The 19,702-nt window shown below is 44.4% G+C and overlaps 1 protein-coding gene across 1 annotated transcript in view; it reads right to left on the bottom strand.

The window, feature by feature from the left end:
- The window catches only part of SCAI (suppressor of cancer cell invasion), a 173,119-nt gene that overhangs the window by 25,170 nt on the left and 128,247 nt on the right, over window positions 1-19,702 (bottom strand). The window contains exons 9-12 of the mRNA XM_040442135.1: window positions 19,226-19,327; window positions 18,836-18,937; window positions 8,934-9,012; window positions 5,059-5,158 (exon numbers count right to left, since the gene is read on the bottom strand). Coding sequence (XP_040298069.1) covers window positions 5,059-5,158; window positions 8,934-9,012; window positions 18,836-18,937; window positions 19,226-19,327 — 383 coding nt within the window. The remainder of the gene's footprint in view (window positions 1-5,058; window positions 5,159-8,933; window positions 9,013-18,835; window positions 18,938-19,225; window positions 19,328-19,702) is intronic.

Genomic DNA, 19,702 nt, shown 5'->3' with positions numbered 1-19,702 from the left:
AAGGACTTTCCTGACGATAGGTTCAGGGGAGACTGCCACCAAGGGAGAGACGCTCGAACTTGCCGGGACAGACGAACAGGAGTGTCTAGACCCCGAGGGTTCTTGTTCCAGAGGGCAAGGATCATCTGTTGTAGCGGACGAGTGTGAAATTGGGCGTACGGAATCGCCTCGAAAGAGGAGACCATAAGGCCCAGCACCCGCATGCACTCCCGAATGGTGGGACGTGGAGAGCGTAGAAGGAGCACCATTGCCAGACGAATCTGGGAAGCCTTGGAATCTGGAAGAAACACCCGAGAAATCGAGGTGTCCAAGATCATCCCCAGGAACGAAAGTCTCTGGGAGGGGTGCAGAGAGGACTTGGGGAGATTGATCAGCCATCCGAACCGTTCCAGGGATTGAACCGTGATTCGGATGCTGTCCTCGGCCTGTGGAAGAGACGGAGCTTTTATCAAGATGTCGTCTAGGTATGGTAACAAAGAGATGCCCCTGGTGCGAAGAAGCGCCATGAGAGGCGCCAGAATCTTCGTAAAAACTCGAGGGGCGGTTGCCAACCCAAAAGGTAGGGCGACGAACTGGTAATGACGCCCCCCTATGGCAAAGCGCAGAAAACGATGGTGGGACTCTGCAATAGGGACGTGCAAGTAGGCGTCTTGAATGTCCACAGACGCGAGAAATTCTCCTGGACTCAGAGAAGCAATAACGGAGCGAAGGGACTCCATGCGAAACTTCCGCACCCGTAGAAACTTGTTGAGAAGTTTTAGATCCAAGATTGGACGTACTGACCCCTCTTTCTTTGGAACAACGAACAGGTTTGAGTAAAAACCTGTCCCGTGCTCTTCTGGGGGAACGGGGGAAATGACACCACGGTCCAGAAGAGAGGAGACCGCAAAAAAGAGGTCCGAGGCCCTGGCTGGATCCCCCGGAACGCGAGAAGGGAAAAAAACGTTCCGGCGGGCTGGACGCGAACTCCAACTTGTAGCCGGACGTCACCACTTCCAGAGCCCAGGCGTCCTGAACGTGAGCCCTCCAGACCTGTTGAAAGGAGAGCAGACGGCCCCCCACCACGAGGGGTGGGGGCACCCCTTCATGCGGAGGGTTGCTTGGGAGCAGGAGGACGGGCTGACTGCGCCCGAGGCCGCCAAGAAGGCTGGGGCTTGAAGAAAGGCTTCTTGCGGGAGTCCTGGGACCCCCCTGCCGATGAGGATGACGGCGTCCTGGCAGTGGAGAAGCGACGAAAGGACTGGCCCCGGAAACCTGAAGGCCGAGACCGAAAGGGACGCTTGGTCCTGGGCTGGGGTAGATGAGTGTTCTTGCCCCCTGTTGCGGCAGAAATGAATTCATCTAGTTGAGCCCCAAAGAGCCTGGACCCTTCAAAGGGAAGGTTAGCGAGGGATCGCTTGGATGAGGCATCAGCATCCCACACCTTCAGCCAGACCTCCCTGCGCTGAATGACAGAGAGGGCCGAAATACGGGCAAAGAGGGAGCCGATGTCCATTGAAGCCTCACAGAGATATTTAGACGCTTGAGACATCTGGATGATAAAATCCAGAGTATCTGCAGAGGCGTCCTGCTCTGACAGATCCTGGTGGTGGCGCTGCAACCACGTTGTAAGGGCTCTGGCGACCCAAGCCGACGCAAAGGCCGGTCGCAGGGAAGCGCCCGCCAGCGAGAAGATGGACTTGGAAAGTGAATCCAAACGTCTGTCCACCGCATCCTGCAGAGAGGAACCGTCTAGGACGGGAAGGGCCGTGTTCTTGGCTAACCTGGCCACCGGAGGATCTACCTTAGGGGAAGAAGTCCACTTTTCCACTGTGTCAGCTGGAAAAGGATAAAGCGTATCCATACGCTTGGTGGCCGAAAATTTTTGATTAGGTCGATCCCAAGCTTTTGATAGGACCGCAGTGAATTCCTCGTGAATAGGGAACACGGCGGACTCCTGTTTCTTGGGTGGAAAAAGGGAGAACTCCCGACTAGTGGAGGGAGGAGAATCCCCTTGTATATTAAAAGTGTCACGGACAGCTGCCACCAACTCGGTTACCATGGTGGAAAGCTTAGGCAGGGGTTCCCGCTCCGTGACTTCGTCCGATCCGGACAATTCCCCATCGGATTTGCGCTCCCTGCGAGGGGGAGAGCCAACCGGGCATGCCTCAAGGCGAGGGGGAGAAGCGGAGTCATCCGAGGAGGAATGCTGCCGCTCACGCTGCCTTTTAGAAGTCAGACGCCCTCTGTGAGAGTCGCTGAGAGGGGATGGAGTGGTGGATGCCACTGGAGTAGTAGCCGCCATGCGCTCCATGAAGGACATGGCTGCCTTGGCAACTAAGGCCAGATCAGCTGCCGCATTAGACATGGCGGAGGCCCAGGCGGGTACCGCTGGATCCGCAGGGGCAGAGGGAGGACCGGGCTGAGCAAGAGAAGGAGGCTGATCCTGTCCGGGAGCAGGGCATGAGTCACAGGAACCAGTGACAGAAAAAGGCCTAAGGCATATTTTACATGACTCCAGTGGAGCCTGAGAGGAAGCCTTGGAAGGCTTAGGGGCCCCAGGTTTAGGCATGATGGTATTCCAAAAAAGATTTCCTACCAGGTTGCTGCAATTCCTACCACCCAGGCAACAGCAGAAGTCTCCGGTCACCGAGAACTGAGGAGCTGCACGGCCGCAATCCAGCAGAGTCTCCGGCGTAGGGAGAGACAGAGCTGGACGCCGAGGCTCCGCCCCCTTGGACGCGTCATTGCGGCGCGAAATAAGCGCGCGAAATAAGCGCGCGAAATAAGCGCGCGCGCGCGCACTTCAAATACACCCCTTCGCCAGAAACGGCGCAGCGGGGGTTAATATCGGGAGGAGCAGGCCGGCGGGAGCTGCAGAGAGCGCAGCGGCCATAAGATAAAATACACTCCTTCAGTGCCAAGATTGCCGCCGGTGCGGCCATAGTCTGAGCTGCAGGCAGGTATCAGTGGAATCACCAGCCCTCCCCAGAAGGGCCCCCTCCCAACGGGAAAAAATGCCCCCAGCCGGTCCTTCTCTAGCTCACCTCAGGTCACAGAGCGCCAGACAGACGACATGAAGGGGTGGGGGGAGGGGGGGGAAAGGAGGGAGATTGAAGCAGGCAATACTTATCTGCACAGCATGCTCCCTCGATGTCCAGACCAGCAGGGATTCACCTCTTCAGACGTCTGACTCCAATCAAGGAGAGCAGTGCTCTGGTGGAGGGTAGGCAGCAGGTGTCCCAGCAGCTGGTGGGATGCCAGAGCTAACATGTCGAGCCTGGATCCACTTTTCTTCTGTGGGGGAATGGGAGGTAGCCAGGAACCTTCAGAAGACCGTGGCAGACCCTCCACAGGGGCCAGGAAAGCGCAATGCTGACCTGCGTCCCCATCTGAAACCAGAAAAAAATAACAAACAGGAGAAGAATAAATGTCAACCTCCTTGAACGGACACTAAGCAAAGACTGAAGTTCTCCTGGAGGTGCCTGGGGGTATAGCCCGAGGAGGAGGAGCTTCTTTTTTTTTTGCATAGTGTCCCTCCTAGTAATATCTCTAAGCTATACCCATGGTCTGTGTCCCATGGTCTGTGTCCCATGGTCTGTGTCCCCCAATGGAATGAACGAGAAATAATAGTATTCTGAATACAGAATGTTAAGTAAAATGTGCCTTGAGGGGTTAAAAAATAAAAATAAAATTAGCTCACCTCATCCACTTGATCGCGCAGCCGGCATCATTTTCTTTCAGGACCTGCAAAGGGACCTTTGATGACGTAATCGCGCTTACCACGTAGCGCGGTGACGTCAGCACATGTCCTGCTGAATGAAGATGGAAGGATCTTCTATCTTTATTCAGCAGGACCTGCGCTGACGTCACCACGTGGTGAGCGTGAGGACAACAGCGAAGGTCCTTTTGCAGGTCCTGCAAAAGAAGAGGATCCCGGCTGTGCGATCAAGTGGATGAGGAGAGTTAGGTTTTTAATATATTTTTTTAACCCTCAATTGACATTGGACTTTGCATTCTGTATTAAAGAATGCTATTATTTTTCATCATAACCATGTTATAATGGAAAATAAACTAAATGGGGTCCCGGGTCGCTCATCCCTCGTATCCTTAGCAACCATGCGTGAAAATCGCATTGCATCCACACTTGCTTGCGATTTTCACGCACCCCCATTCATTTCTATGGGGCCTGTGTTGCGTGAAAAATGCAGAATATAGAACATGCTGCAATTTTCACGCAACGCACAAGTGATGAGTGAAAAACATCACTCATGTACACAGCCCCATTGAAATGAATGGGTCAGAATTCAGTGCGGGAGCTATGCGTTCACCTCACGCATTGCACCAGCGCGGAATACTCGCCCGTGTGAACAGAGCCTGAGGCGGTCATACATTCATTTATTTATTTCCTTCCGTTAAGGAGTCATATATGGTTTATTTCCTTTTTGTGGTATTACTTTGTCCGTCATGGAAATCCGTGGGGGTAACTCCTTGTGGAGATCATACAGGCAACGCTTGCTGGGAAAGAATATGAGAATTGCTTCCGTTCCAGAAGGAAGAAAACTGTCTCTCCAGTGCCCTTCACAGATAGCAAGTCAATGTTTGACCCATTAAAGAGCCTTGAAGAATGACCACGGATTTCAGCCAAAACTAGAGACAACCATCTGTAGAAAGCTTTTTTTGCTCCTCTTTATGACAAAGCAGGGTAATGGCTGGATGAGACGCCTTTGAGGAAGCTCTGAGGGGTACTGCAATTTACTGGTGCCTCCTTATTCCCTCCATGTTACAGGTAGAAACAGCTAAAGCAACTTTAAAAAGAGAGTGAGGAACACCAAAAGACCCCCCATAACTCTTCATCCTGGTCCATGGTGATTTAGATATTGGGTCAGGGGGATAACAGACTCAACTGTAGTGGCACCTACTTTTTTAGGATTAGTGTACTTTATACTGTTGACCTTTTTTTTGGATTAAGTAATAATGGCACACCAGAACTGAAGTCCAAGAACATACCAGACGATAAGAGATGACCACATCTGGCCACAAAAATGCTACATGTAAAAAAACACAAAAGCCCCTCACCAGTGCATTTCTTTGTAAGTCTGATTCCTCTTGTGTAAAGCATCACCATTGACCACATCTCGATTACTGTTTGTTAGGACTCCTCCAAAGTCATAAGGACCTGCAATGATTCAGCAAACAAAGCAGTTTCAGCTTGAAACCTCCCCATCCTCCGCATGCATTCTGCAGACCACCCAAGCAGCTTGAAATGTCAGAATTCGGTGTCAAGGGTGCAATCTGCCAGTATCCCATTTTGAGCTGAAAAATTGTGTTTCATTTTTTGGAAATTTGGAAAACCAGAAATAATATTCACATTACCACGTAATGTACAGGAAGATGTGCACCCCCAAAATAAATGAATATGACATTAATCTGGCTATGCACAAAGCCGTAAGACATGTTTGAACAAATACCATATTTTTTGCTTTATAAGACACACTTTTTCCCCCCATTATGGAAGTGCTCATTAGTATGCAAAAAGCGCCGGGAGCGGCGAGTGTAGCGCTGGCTGTACAATTTTTCCCCCATTATTGAAGTGCTCATTAGTATGCAGGAGGCATGGGGAGCAGTGAGTGTAGCACTGGTGGCATTTTTTCCCCCAGTTATGGAAGTGCTCATTAGTATGCAGGAGGTGCTGTACTCACCGCTACCTTGCCTTCTTCTGGGGGCTCACTGTGCTGTGACTGTGCTCAGCATAAGGAGTTAGTGCACTATGCCCAGTCAGGGAGTGGTGAGTGCAGGAAGAGTACGCCATCCGGAGCAGGACAGGTAAGTCGTTTGATTTATTCTATTGTCTGATCTGAGGTCTGATGAAGATTGGGGGTCTGATTGTGGAGGGGTTCTGATCTGAGGTCTTATAAAGACTGGGGGTCTGATGAAAACTATATTTTTTTCTTATTTTCCTCCTCTAAAACCTAGGTGTGTCTTATGATCAGGAGAATCTTATAGAGCGAAAAATATGGTATAACATTAAAATAAAAAAGATTAGAGTAAGAAAAATATATATAATTTTTTAATAAAATCTCACATATTTCCAGACTCCTATAATAACAAAGATTATGAAAGTTACTGAGACATTATATTGACATCATCGAGCAATCAGAAAAAAGCTTAGTTGTCAGACAACATGACCTTCTAGGAGGTAGTCGATTGACTTAAATATAGTCATTTACACTAGATTTTAACTACACACTAATAAATACTCATCACTACATAATATAAGCCTAGTACGTCTATACTGCGTGTATGGCCCAAACCTTCAGGGTCCAGCTACAGGGTCCCAACCCTTCAAGAGCCCAGCTACAGGGTTCCCAGCCTTCCAGTTTCAGCCAAAGGGTACCATCCCTTCCAGGTCCAGCTAAAGAGCTAGCTGTTTGAACTTGGATCCTTGCCTGGGGGCTGTCATCAGAGACAGTATAACTGAAAATGGGACATATTTGTTCAGACTGATTCTTTAGTTTACCAAAGGGAAAATGGCTGAGCTGTGCGCAAAATAATGATTTGACTGACCACAAACTAAAATGTATGCTCATCAGAAGCTTTGCTATGGCCCACTGCACCCCCCTCCCCATAGATACATATCAAAAGTTGTGATCGGTGGGGGTATGAGTGTCAAGACCCCACCGATCCCTAGAACGAGGGAAGAGAAGTGTTCACATATTGCCCTTGCTGCCTGACACCGGTTCTGATTCCATCATCAGCATTTTGGAGACAGAGCGTGATATGTGCGTGCTTCTCTTCTTGAGATCGGTGGGGGTCTCAGCCTTTAGTCCCCCACCAAGCACAACTTTCGATATATCTCTGGCATACAAAAGTTTTGTGAAGAGTTAGTGACGCTTTAAATAAAGGTGGTGAATGGAAATAACTCCATTTGATACATAAAGGGGAAGCAAAACCTTTTATTAAGAAGACGACAGAACTCTACTACTACATTACACAGATGAGAATACCATTGTCTTACTAAGAGTTTGTACAAGTTCTCCATCCTGAGGGTACAGCTCAGCCATAATGGGGCCGGTACTCTGTCTTGTCGAATATCTAAAACCGTCTGCCATGCTCAGCAGCGTTAAGCCATGCAAACTGGAGCTTGGCAATGGATAGCATGCTTCAGATAAAGGAATGCATGTTTAATCCAGCTGATGAGAAGTGATTTATGGATGCAGATCTTTGGTATCCCTTTCTGGGATTTACAATTGTTTCATGTCATGGTTCACACAAAGCTCACCTGGTGGATTCTAAAATGCATCATTAACACAAGGTCAATATTACAGCTAATAGGTATAAACCTGCATGACGTTGTGCTGCCCTTTTTCCCTACACACACCTGGATTCCTATTTAAAGGGGTGTTCCACTGTATAGCAACCACAACTGCTATCTCTCATGTTCTAACATAGTGACTTTACCTCTCCCATGTAAATTAGATGGACATTTATACTCCACCAGGGCAAGACCGTAAGACCCCATTGCAATGCAACAGTGATATCAGATTAGGTAGCAGTTAGCACGGTGGATTGGTCACGTGACTGGATTCTGGAGCGGGCTATAGCAGCTACCCAGGTAAACACCTTATATTAGAATGTGAGAGATCGCAGCACATTGTAATATATGAGAGATGGTTGTTAGACAGTGGAAACCCCCTTTAAAGTGCTCATACACATGCATGCTCAGTTTTGCTAAGCGTGCGTGTGTTCTTAATAGGGGGAGGAGACTAAGCTGCTGACGGACCCTGCTGATCTCCTATGTTAACAAACGACTGGACATGTTGGCCATCTTTTCCTGCCTTCTGGGGAATGTCAGAACACCCCCACAGACATTAAAAGGTTGGCTAGTCCCCCCAAATCAGTAAGGTTGGCATATGTTTATATAATGGGCATGCCACCTTTAACCATATGACAAGTTGAATTAACGCAAGACTTCACCCCTGAATAATCCAAGATGTCCCCAAGCTTGTTTATTAGGGTACTGCATACTAATTTCCCAATACACTTCTATTACTGAACTCCCTCCCATTAAGAACAGGAGCAATTCAGACAAGAAAGTAGGGCAGCAGGGAGGATTCAAATCACAAAGGCAGGCAAATAAAAGGGGTGTGGAGTGAAAGGGGTCCACCGTATTCGATACTTCTTGGCGCAAAAAACCACGAGGTCATGGTTTTTGTGCCAAGAAGTATCGAAAACGGTGGACCCCTATCACTCCACACCCCTTTTTATTGTCTCTCATCACTCCTCTGGAGGATTGGCAACTCCACAAGTGAGGAGCGAACGATACCGGCAGCACCGACCATCATTTAAATACACGTCTACACTAGTGTTTTGCCTATGCTTGCACAACACCAAAAGGTGAGCATAATCACTACTTTTTCTTTAATCAACTGATGAAAAAACGATTACCCTATGAGCGCCTTTCCCTCTTTTGCCACATATGCTATAAGCAGGCAAAGACAGTTTTAGGACAGCCTGTGCTCGCTGCAGCATAGGCAGAATACAAGATGCCTAAAGAATAGCCAGCCGTAAGGATCCATGGGGCATATGGACATCCCTAATGCACGTGTATATTGAAACCCTTGGAAGACTAAATTCAAATAATGGTCACGTTTCTGAGAACATGTTAATGTTACACCTCCACTATCTCATATTAAAAAAGACCTGCAGTGTTTGGAAGTTGACTGATGTGATGAGACAGATGAGCAATGACAGCCACATCAGGATATGAACGTTGTGTTAGCCCCTGCACCACTGGAGGGGCCTCTATTACAAAGCAGCAAATTAGCAATGCTCCAGACTAGCAGTCCTGTACATGCGGGTCAGGCTGCTCCAGCAGTGAGGCGCTCAACGCACAGCATGGAGTAAAGGGAACTGAAGCCCTGTGAATGACAGGGAGCATTCCTTTATCGTACCTTCATAGTCAGAGCGACCTGTTGGAAAGACTCCCGTGGCTGACAGGTAAATCAGAAGGGCACTGTTTGCAGGCAGCTCCTAGAAAAGAACAATGGAGAGAATGTATGCATTTTATAATCCAGGAAAGTGCAATAAAAAATATATAGAATAAAAAAAGAAATAAATGTATAAAATGCATAAAAAAAAAAATCTATAATCATGCCTCGTTCTAAGGGTGGTTTCACATATGGCTTTAAAAAAAAAAAAAAAAAAGCTGTATTGTTTGTGCCAGTTTTTTATTTTTGTGCAAGATCAGAAGTGGATTCAAAAAGGAAAGGGAAATACAAAGGAATGGCTCAAACTTTGGGGTGTAACCAGAAAAGACTGGGCCCCATAGCAAATTTTTCAGCACCCCCCACGCCCACGCATCTTACGGTCAACAGCGCTCACCCTGACCAAACAAGCCCCCTTAGTGCCCCCCACAGTAGAATGCCCCCATAGTTCCCCCATCTGCACTTCTAAAGAAAGCCACAATGCTTTGTGGGGTCTAAGGTAAACACCATAAACCCCATGGACCTAAAATGCAGTCTGTCAGGTTCTGCTGAGGTGATGAATGGTGATCCGATTTGAACCACAAAGTTTTTTTTTCCATATTTCGGGAAGTTACGACAAGGATTACAGTACCACCGGGACAGGCACTTGCACAATCCTACTTAAAAATAAGTACACCGGCACCTCCATCTATCAGCACCGGAGGCTATACAGTGTATGAAGCCTTCTGCCTCCGTTCGTCTGTACAGTGGTAGCCTCCAGCGCTGCAGCAGCCAAAAACAGCTGATCGGTGGGGAGCCGATGGTAGGACCCCAGCCAATATGATACTGATGACCTATCCCAAGGATAGGTTGTCAGTATCTGTAGCCTGGAAAACCAACCAAATTCACTTCTCCAAAAAAAGAGTTCTATTGATTTTCCTGAGGATTTTTAGATATTTTCATGCCACAAATATAATTTGGCTATGAACAAAGCTAAATGCCTTCAATTATTAATAAATGTCCTAATGGAATAAAATAATAGGCTTCTTTACTTTATAAAGTGCATTCTGTTTTGCATGTTTGAAAATGATGACATTGAAATCACATTAAGAGCATATATCATACCTTTTTTTCTTGCACAAAAGGGAAAACAGACCTTAACCACCTCCCGTCCACCCATAGACTAAAAACGTCCGGGAGGTGGTTCGCTAATCGTGCAGCTGCTGATCGGGTTGCCCGCTGTCAGTGACAGCAGGGCAACCCTTAGAGAAGGCAGGGACAGTGCCCAGGTGTCCCTGCCTTCTAGATCGCTGTATACACAGCAGGAATGCGCTTCCTGTTTCGGCCCGGCGGCCATGTGATCGCCGGGACCAGAGAGTGCAGGAGCTGTGTGAGGTCTTTCAGAGACCTCGATCAGCCCTGCTCTGAGGCTGTACAGCGCTGTATTGCGCTGTACAGCCTTTCTGGGGGGTGCATTTCTATTGTAACTGGGGCTACTATGTCAGCCCCAGTTACAGGAGAAATCAATAGTAAAAAAAAATAATGTGAAGTAAATGTCTCCCAGAGGTTTTGTATGACCTTATGGGGGACGAAAAGTGTAAAATTAAAAAATAAAGTGTTATAAAAATAAAAAAAAATAAAGGTTTCACATGTAAAAAAAAAAAATTCCCCAAGTAAGGAATAAAAAAAAGAAGTTAAAAATAGAAAAAATAAAATAAAATACATATTTGCTATTGCCGCATCCGTGACGGTCGGCTCTATAAATATATCACATGATCGACTCTATAAACACCATAAAAAATAAATAAGAAAATAACTGTAAAAAAAAGCCATTTTTGTCACCTTACATCACAAAAAGAGCAACAGCAAGTGATCAAAAAGGTGTATGTCCCACAAAATGGTACCAATAAAACAGTCACCTCATCCCGCAAAAAATGAGCCCCTACATAAGAAAATCTCTCAAAAAATTAAAAAAAAAACTATAGCTCTCCGAACATTGAGACACTAAAACATCTTTTTTTTTTTGTTTCAAAAATGCTATTATTGTGTTAAAGTGAAATAAATAAAAAAAAGTATACATATTAGGTATTGCCGCGTCCATAACAACCAGCTCTATAAAAATATCACATGAGCTAACCCCTCGTGTGAACACCGTAAAAAATTAAAATAAAAAAAAACTGTCAAAACAAGCTATTTTTGTCACCTTACATCACAAAAAGTGCAACACCAAGTGATGAAAATGCGTATGTCCCACAAAATGGTACCAATAAAACAGTCACCTCATCCCGCAAAAAATGAGCACCATAAGAAAATCTCTCAAAAAATAAAAAAAATTATAGCTCTCAGAACATGGACACATTAAAACAATTTGTTTCAAAAATGCTATCATTGTGTAAAACTTAAATAAGAAAAAGTATACATATTAAGTATCGCCACGTCCGTAACAATCTGCTCTATAAAAAGGTCACTTGACCGAACCCCTCAGGTGAACGCTGTAAAATCAAATAAAAACTGTAGTAAAAAAACTAGTTTTTTTGGTCACCTTGCTCCATAAAGTGTTATAACGAATGATCAAAAAATCATATGTACCCAAGAATAGTACCAATAAAACTGGCACCTTATCCCCCCTAGTTTCCAAAATGGGGTCACTTCTTGGGAGTTTCTACTGTAAGGGTGCATCAGAGGGGCTTCAAATGGGACATGGCATCTAAAAACCATGTGGAGTTCCTTTTCTTCTGCGCCCTGCCGTGTGCCTATACAGCAGTTTATGACCACATGTGGGGTGTTTCTGTAAACCGCTGAATCTGAATAATAAATATTGAGTTTTGTTTGGCTGTTAACCATCGATGTGTTAAAGAAAAAATTGGATTAAAATGGAAAATCTGCCAAAAAAGTGAAATTTTAAAATTTGATCTCCATTTTTCTTTAATTCTTGTGGAACGTCTAAAGGGTTAACAGTTTGTAAAATCGGTTTTAAGTAACTTGAGGGGTGTAGTTTCTACAATGGGGTCATTTATGGGTGTATCCACTATGTAGGCCCCACAAAGTGACTTCAGACCTGAACTGGTCCTTAAAAAGTGGGTTTTGGCAATTTTCTTAAAAATTTGAAGAATTGCTTCTAAACTTCTAAGCCTTCTAACGTCCTAAAAAAAAAAAATGACATTTCCAAAATGATGCCAACATAAAGTAGACATATGGGGAATGTTAAGTAATAAATATTTTATGAGGTATCACTGTCTGTTTTAACCCCTTAAGGACCTAGGACGTACCGGTACGCCCTATTTCCCGAGTCCTTAAGGACCCAGGACGTACCGGTACGTCCTGACTTAAAATCTGTATTCCGGCGCCCCAGGGGTTAATTGGAACGGGATTTCGGCTGAAATCATTCAGCCGGCATCCCGTAACAATGCAGGGGGGGGTCATTTGACCCCCCCGTATCGGCGATCGCAGCAAACCGCAGGTCAATTCAGACCTGCGGTTTGCTGCGCTTTTTGCAGTTTCTGATCGCCGCGGTCCCTGACCGCGGGGATCAGAAACTTTAGAGTGGCTAAAATAAATATTTTTCACCCCCCCCTGCACCCCTGCACGATTTTATGCCGGCGGGTGGTGCGGGGGGGGTGTCGCAGGCGGTGGGGGCGGTGCGGGAGGCGGGCGGTGCGGCAGGCGGGATCGCGATCCCCCGCCCGCCTCCCCATGAACAATCGTTGGCTTCTAGTGGTTGTACCAGGGTGCCAGCACATTGCTGGCACCCTGGTATAAACGGCTGACATCTGTGAAGATGTCAGCCGTTTAACCCTTTCCATACCGCGGTCCGTACGGACCGCTGTATGGAAAAAGTTAACTGTCATCGATCAGGGAGCTCCCTCCCTCTCCATCGGGGGGCTGCTGTGCCTTTGCAGCCCCCCGATGGAGAGGGAGAGAGCCCCCAGAGAGCCCCCCTCAGCCCCGTGCTTACCCTTCCCCGTCTGCGAAGTTCTGAGCAGACGGGGAGGGTTCCCATGGCAACAGGACGCCTGCTCAGGCGTCCTGCTGTCCATGGTGCTGAACAGATCTGTGCTAAAAGCACAGATCTGTTCAGTGTAAGTAAAATACAGTACAGAACAATATATATTGTTCTGTACTGTATTATACAGACACCAGACCCACTGGATCTTCAAGAACCAAGTGGGTCTGGGTCACAAAAATGTAAAAAAAAGTGAAAAAAGTTAAGATAAAAAAAAAAACATTTATCACTGAATAGAAATTAAAAAAATAAAATAAACTACACATATTAGGTATCGCCGCGTCCGTAACGACCTGATCTATAAAATGGTCATGTTACTTTCCCCGCACGGTGAACGCCATAAAAATAAAAAAATAAAAACTATGAGAAAATTGAAATTTTGCCCACCTTACTTCCCAAAAAAGGTAATAAAAGTGATCAAAAAAGTCGCATGTACGCCAAAATAGTACCAATCAAACAGTCATCTCATCCCGCAAAAAATGAGACCCTACTCAAGATAATCGCCCAAAAGCTGAAAAAACTATGGCTCTTAGACTATGGAGACACTAAAACATGATTTTTTTTTTTCAAAAATGAACTCATTCTGTAAAACTTACATAAATAAAAAAAAGTATACATATTAGGTATCGCCGCGTCCGTATCGACCGGCTCTATAAAAATATCACATGACCTAACCCCTCAGATGACCACCGTAAAAAAATAAAAATAAAAAACGTGTAAAAAAAGCCATTTTTTGCCATCTTACGTCACAAAAAGTGTAATAGCAAGCGATCAAAAAGTCATATGCACCCCAAAATACTGCCAATCAAACCGTCATCTCATCCCGCAAAAAATGAGACCCTACTCAACATAATCGCCCAAAAACTGAAAAAACTATGGCTCTTAGAATATGGAGACACTAAAACATTTTTTTGGTTTTAAAAATGAAGTTATTGTATAAAACTTACATAAATAAAAAAAAATGTATACATATTAGGTATCGCCGCGTCCGCGACAACCTGCTCTATAAAAATACCACATGATCTAACCTGTCAGATGAATGTTGTAAATAACAAAAAAAAAAAAAACGTGCCAAAAAAGCTATTTCTTGTTACCTTGCTGCACAAAAAGTGTAATATAGAGCAACCAAAAATCATATGTACCCTAAACTAGTACCAACAAAACTGCCACCCTATCCCGTAGTTTTTAAAATGGAGTCACTTTTTTGGAGTTTTTACTCTAGGGGTGCATCAGGGGGGCTTCAAATGGGACATGGTGTAAAAAAAAACAGTCCAGCAAAACCTGCCTTCCAAAAACCGTATGGAATTCCTTTCCTTCTGCACCCTGCCGTGTGCCCATACAGCGGTTTACGACCACATATGGGGTGTTTCTGTAAACTACAGAATAAGGGCCATAAATATTGAGTTTTGTTTGGCTGTTAACCCTTGCTTTGTAACTGGAAAAAAAATATTAAAATGGAAAATCTGCCAAAAATGTGAAATTTTGAAATTGTGTCTCTATTTTCCATTAAATCTTGTGCAACACCTAAAGGGTTAACAAAGTTTGTAAAATCAGTTTTGAATAGCTTGAGGGGTGTAGTTTCTTAGATGGGGTCACTTTTATGGAATTTCTCATCTAGGGGTGCATCAGGGGGGCTTCAAATGGGACATGGTGTCAAAAAACCAGTCCAGCAAAATCTGGCTTCCAAAAACCAAACCGCGCACCTTTCACTCTACGCCCTACTGTGTGCCCGTACAGTAGTTTACGGCCACATATGGGGTGTTTCTGTAAACGGCAGAGTCAGGGCAATAAAGATACAATCTTGTTTGGCTGTTAACCCTTGATTTGTTAGTGGAAAAAATGGGTTAAAATTGAAAATTAGGCAAAAAAATGAAATTCTCAAATTTCATCCCCATTTGCCAATAACTCTTGTGCAACACCTAAAGGGTTAACGATGTATGTAAAATCAGTTTTGAATACCTTGAGGGGTGTAGTTTCTTAGATGGGGTCACTTTTAGGGAGTTTCTCCTCTAGGGGTGCATCAGGGGGCTTCAAATGGGACATGGTGTCAAAAAACCAGTCCATAAAAATCAGCCTTCCAAAAACCAAACGGCGCACCTTTCACTCTACGCCCCGCTGTGTGGCCGTACAGTAGTTTACGGTCACATATTGGGTGTTTCTGTAAACGGCAGAGTCAGGGCAATAAAGATACAATCTTGTTTGGCTGTTAACCCTTGCTTTGTTAGTGGAAAAAATGGGTTAAAATGAAAAATTTGACAAAAATATGAAATTCTCAAATTTCCTCCCCATTTGCCAATAACTCTTGTGCAACACCTAAAGGGTTAACAATGTATGCAAAATCAGTTTTGAATACCTTGAGGGGTGTAGTTTCTTAGATGGGGTCATTTTTGGGTGGTTTCTATTATGTAAGCCTCGCAAAGTGACTTCAGACCTGAACTGGTCGCAAAAAATTGAGTTTTTGTAAATTTCTGAAAAATTTCAAGATTTGCTTCTAAACTTCTAAGCCTTATAACATCCCCAAAAAATAAAATATCATTCCCAAAACAATTCAAACATGAAGTAGACATATGGGGAATGTAAAGTCATCACAATTTTTTGGGGTATTACTATGTATTACAGAAGTAGAGAAACTGAAACTTTGAAATTTGCTAATTTTTTTCAAATTTTTGGTAAATTAGGTATTTTTTTGTGCAAAAAAAATAGTTTTTTTGACTTCATTTTACCAGTGTCATGAAGTACAATATGTGACGAAAAAACAATCTCAGAATGGCCTGGATAAGTCAAAGCGTTTTAAAGTTATGAGCACTTAAAGTGACACTGGTCAGATTTGCAAAAAATGGCCTGGTCCTTAAGGTGAAAATGAGCCCGGTCCTTAAGGGGTTAAAAGCAGAGAAATAGAAATTTAGAAAATTGCGAATTTTTCAAAATTGTGTAAATTTTGGATTTTTTCATAAATAAAAGGTGAAATATATTGACTCAAATTTATGACTATCATGAAGTACAATGTGTCACGAGAAAACAGTCTCTGAATGACTTGGATAAGTAAAGGCGTTCCAAAGTTATTACCACATGAAGTGAGATATGTCAGATTTGCAAAATTAGGCCTGGTCAGGAAGGGGGCAAATGGCCCAGATGGGAAGTGGTTAAGAAAGAATATGGAAGCAAAAGCAAGCTGAAAGGGTTTTTCTCATAATAAAACTTATCACCTATCCACAGGAAAAACGTTAAAGGGAATGTGCAGGAACTTGATATAGATGGCCGGATAGGCCATCAATATCAGATCAGCGCGGGTCCAAACCCCTGCAGGTTCCTAGAAATGGGTTTTCCTATAATCAGAATTTCTCACCATTTCATAGGACAGGTGATAAGTGTCTGCTCATTGGGGGTCTGACTTCTTGGACCCCCCTCAAGAACGAAGGTTCCTCTGTTTGAATGGCACAGCTTAAAAGTGCACCGCAGCATTGATTTTATCTCTTTGGGCCTACTAGAGATAGCCAAACACAGCTTTCAGCTACCGTATCTCCGACTGAAGGAAGCAGCTGTGCACTTGCTTCACCACCACTCTATTCAAGACCCTGTTCAGTTCTGGATCTACAGCTGATTGGCAAAGGTATGGGATTTTGGTTCCTCACCAATCTGATATTGATGGTCTATGATAAAGTCAGATCCCCTACTGATCAGACGGTTATCATCCTATGCTATGGAAAGGGGAGAAATTCTAATTATAGGAACACCCCTTCCTAGGAAACGTAGCTTTTTATATCCTGGAGGCCCATCTCTAAACCAACCCTCTCCTGTCCGAAATGAAAATTTGTACATTGGAAATGTATAGTCATCATACCTTGTCCCCATCTAGGTCAATTATGGTGCATTCATTTCAAAGATATGATCCCCTAAATTCTTCTATCCAAAATGGCCACCAGAGTCCTGGACTTGGAGCTGCTTTCAGTGATTTTAAACCACGTCTTTCCCTCCAGTGCCCAGGGATAAAGCATTGCTGCTGACGTCATCATTGTGTCCATCCCATCTGTGTTTTTCCCCAGCAGGCGTCAGCGCTGGTTCATCCCAGGGCAGTGGGAGCAGCTCCCACAGTAAAGCTGAAGACTCCGGAGGCCATTTTGGATTTTACAAGTCAGGAGACCAGATATTGGGAATGGGTGTGCCATTATTCAAGTGGAAGGCTGGAGGAGACTATACATTTCCCATCTAAAGTAAAAATTTTAGTCTGGTACTGGAGGGGGTAACTTTGTTATAATTACATAGTTAAGGCCACCCTGGAGCCTCATGGGGTAGAGGGCAGCTCTTTACCATGGCTTTGTGTGCAGTTCCCAAGTACAAACTTACTTGGTAAATTCAGGGCATGTAAGAGTCCTGCTGTGGAAATGTGCCAAACCCTTGAGGATTACCCTTAATGGTGGGGCTTGCGCAGGGCCCTGCCATTTTCAGTCCAGGACAGCCTGAATTTGCCGAGGCTGTCTCTTCAGTTGTCAACTACACAAGCAGAAGTTGCCCTAAACTGGCCAGGAACCTGTACAAGAAATATCTATCTGCTCATGTGAAAGGGTAACCTACTTTATGGAGTTATATCCAGAAAACTGCAGGTGGACAAAGTATAACCAGTAAAGATATAAACAACCACTGCACGTGCCTATGACCAGAGCTCATCTTCCCAAGAACAATCTTCAGTGTGAAACTGATTGCTAGTACAGGCATTATTAGTCTCCATAAGTGGTAAGGAAGATTGGTGGGCGGCTATTCCGGTCTCTCCAGGCCCAGCATAGTCACCAGCTGGCTGAAGAAGCCATTGCCAGGCAACAGTCTGAAAGTATTCAGGCATGGCCTATCAAACACAAAGGAAAATATAAAATCACTAGAGAGTCTGAAGCATCCCCTAATGAATAATTACAAAGGGTAACTTTTTCATGTAGAAGTTTCCCTTCAACAGTGGTGACCATGAGTAGTATATAATCAAGTACAGCTACGCTGCCGGCTACAGACCGTATGAATATCCTCGTATGCTATACAGTTATATACTGTAATCTGGATAACTGATTAGCGCTACCATTGGAGCCTTTGACTAAAATATTACAAGATCCCTGTATTCCATAATACCCTTTAACGCATAATTACATACATGATCAGCGTAAAGGGGATGTATGGAGCTCGCTCTATACATGGCGGGTGCCGGCTGTATAATATAGCTAGCACAAGGCCACAATGACCGGGATCAGAGATGATGCCGAACCTGGTCACTGAACCCCTCAGATGCCCCTGTTAATAGCGACCTCGATGTCTGTGGGACTCTGACTAGTTGCCATGACAGCCTGGGGCCTTGTGGAGGTTCCCAGACCAGTCATGGATAAGTGCCTTTAAAGTCGGGCCTGAAATAAAAGGAATACCAGCTCAGTTGCCCACAGCAAAAGCTGGAATCTGATTGGTTGCTATGAGCTTATAGCTAAGCCAGTTTTCCTCTACATAGACTCCCATAGACTGAAATAGTATTTTACTGCAGTCTATGGGACAAGCAATCAGAAGAACTCATGTGAAATTTAGTTCTCCCCCTTTCCCAATATTGCATATAAAATTAAATGAAAAAAAAAAAACATAAGATGTCACCGTATGTCAAAAATGCTAGAACTATTAAAACCTGAAAAATTTTTTCCTGTGTGGTGAACACCGTAAAATAAATTATTCGCCATCTTTTAAAAAAGTGATCAAAAAGTCGTACATAACCTAAAATGGTATCAATAAAAACTACAGTACGTCCCGCAAACCAAGCCCTCACTGAGCTCTGTACACAGAAATATTAAAAAGACAGGCCTTATGTAACCATCATGTGTAAGGATCTATACAAACACTTTCTAGGATAACCCGAACCTGCACTAACCTTGAAAGATGCTGCAAGGAAGGTATATAGTTGACTGAAAGTTGGCTTATAGAGAAGATATTTATGAGGGTTCTCTCTTTTTGTAGGCTTTTCAGCAGGATCCTGCAAAACAGATGAGGCACAGGTGAGTAAGTTCCACCAATATGATAGACAATCTGTTCAAACTCCCTTATGGCTCCAATATTTAACAGAGCCATAACAGCTATGCCAGGACTGTTTCCAAACAGATACAGGTGACCCCACTGAGATTACTGCATTGTATCCCACTAATCAAGAAGTCGAAAGGCTGACCTAACTGCAACAGAAGCACAAAACTGTAGTGTGAACAGAGCCTATACGCTGATTCTTTATGATCTGATTTTTGAAGATTTAGCAACAGTGATACAAAACCTGCAATCCTGGTTTATTCATTTGAGAGGTCAGATTCATTGGCTCTCTCTCCAGAGCTTGTAGCATCCGGAACATGTCAATTGTCAGCTCACTGAACTTCACCTGCGGATAAAATAATAAAAAAAAAAAGTCATATAAAAACCGACGGAACGTTTGGCATATCCAATACATCCAAAATTACAGTGAATGTGAAATATATGGAAGCTGAAAATGAGTCGCAAATAATCTGGACTGGGAAAGGGGAGATCTTCTGCCAGAGGTGGTTTTCGGAGAAGTTTCACTGTAAATTTCACAATGATACCAGTATAATGTAGCTATTAAAGAGGCTGTATTCTTCATTCACCTTCTGTCCCTTCTGCTAAAGTAAACTGCCTGATCTCCCTCGACGTGTCTTGTACAGGCTCATTCGAACAAATTATCGTTTGCCCAATCATTCCAATGGGCCTGTAGGTTAAGACCACAAGTTTGGGAAGCAGC

Source organism: Bufo bufo, chromosome 8 (assembly GCF_905171765.1).
Source record: "Bufo bufo chromosome 8, aBufBuf1.1, whole genome shotgun sequence".
Taxonomy (NCBI): domain Eukaryota; kingdom Metazoa; phylum Chordata; class Amphibia; order Anura; family Bufonidae; genus Bufo; species Bufo bufo.
The sequence above is the reverse complement of the archived record's forward strand: the minus strand, read 5'-3'. Positions and strand labels throughout refer to the sequence as shown.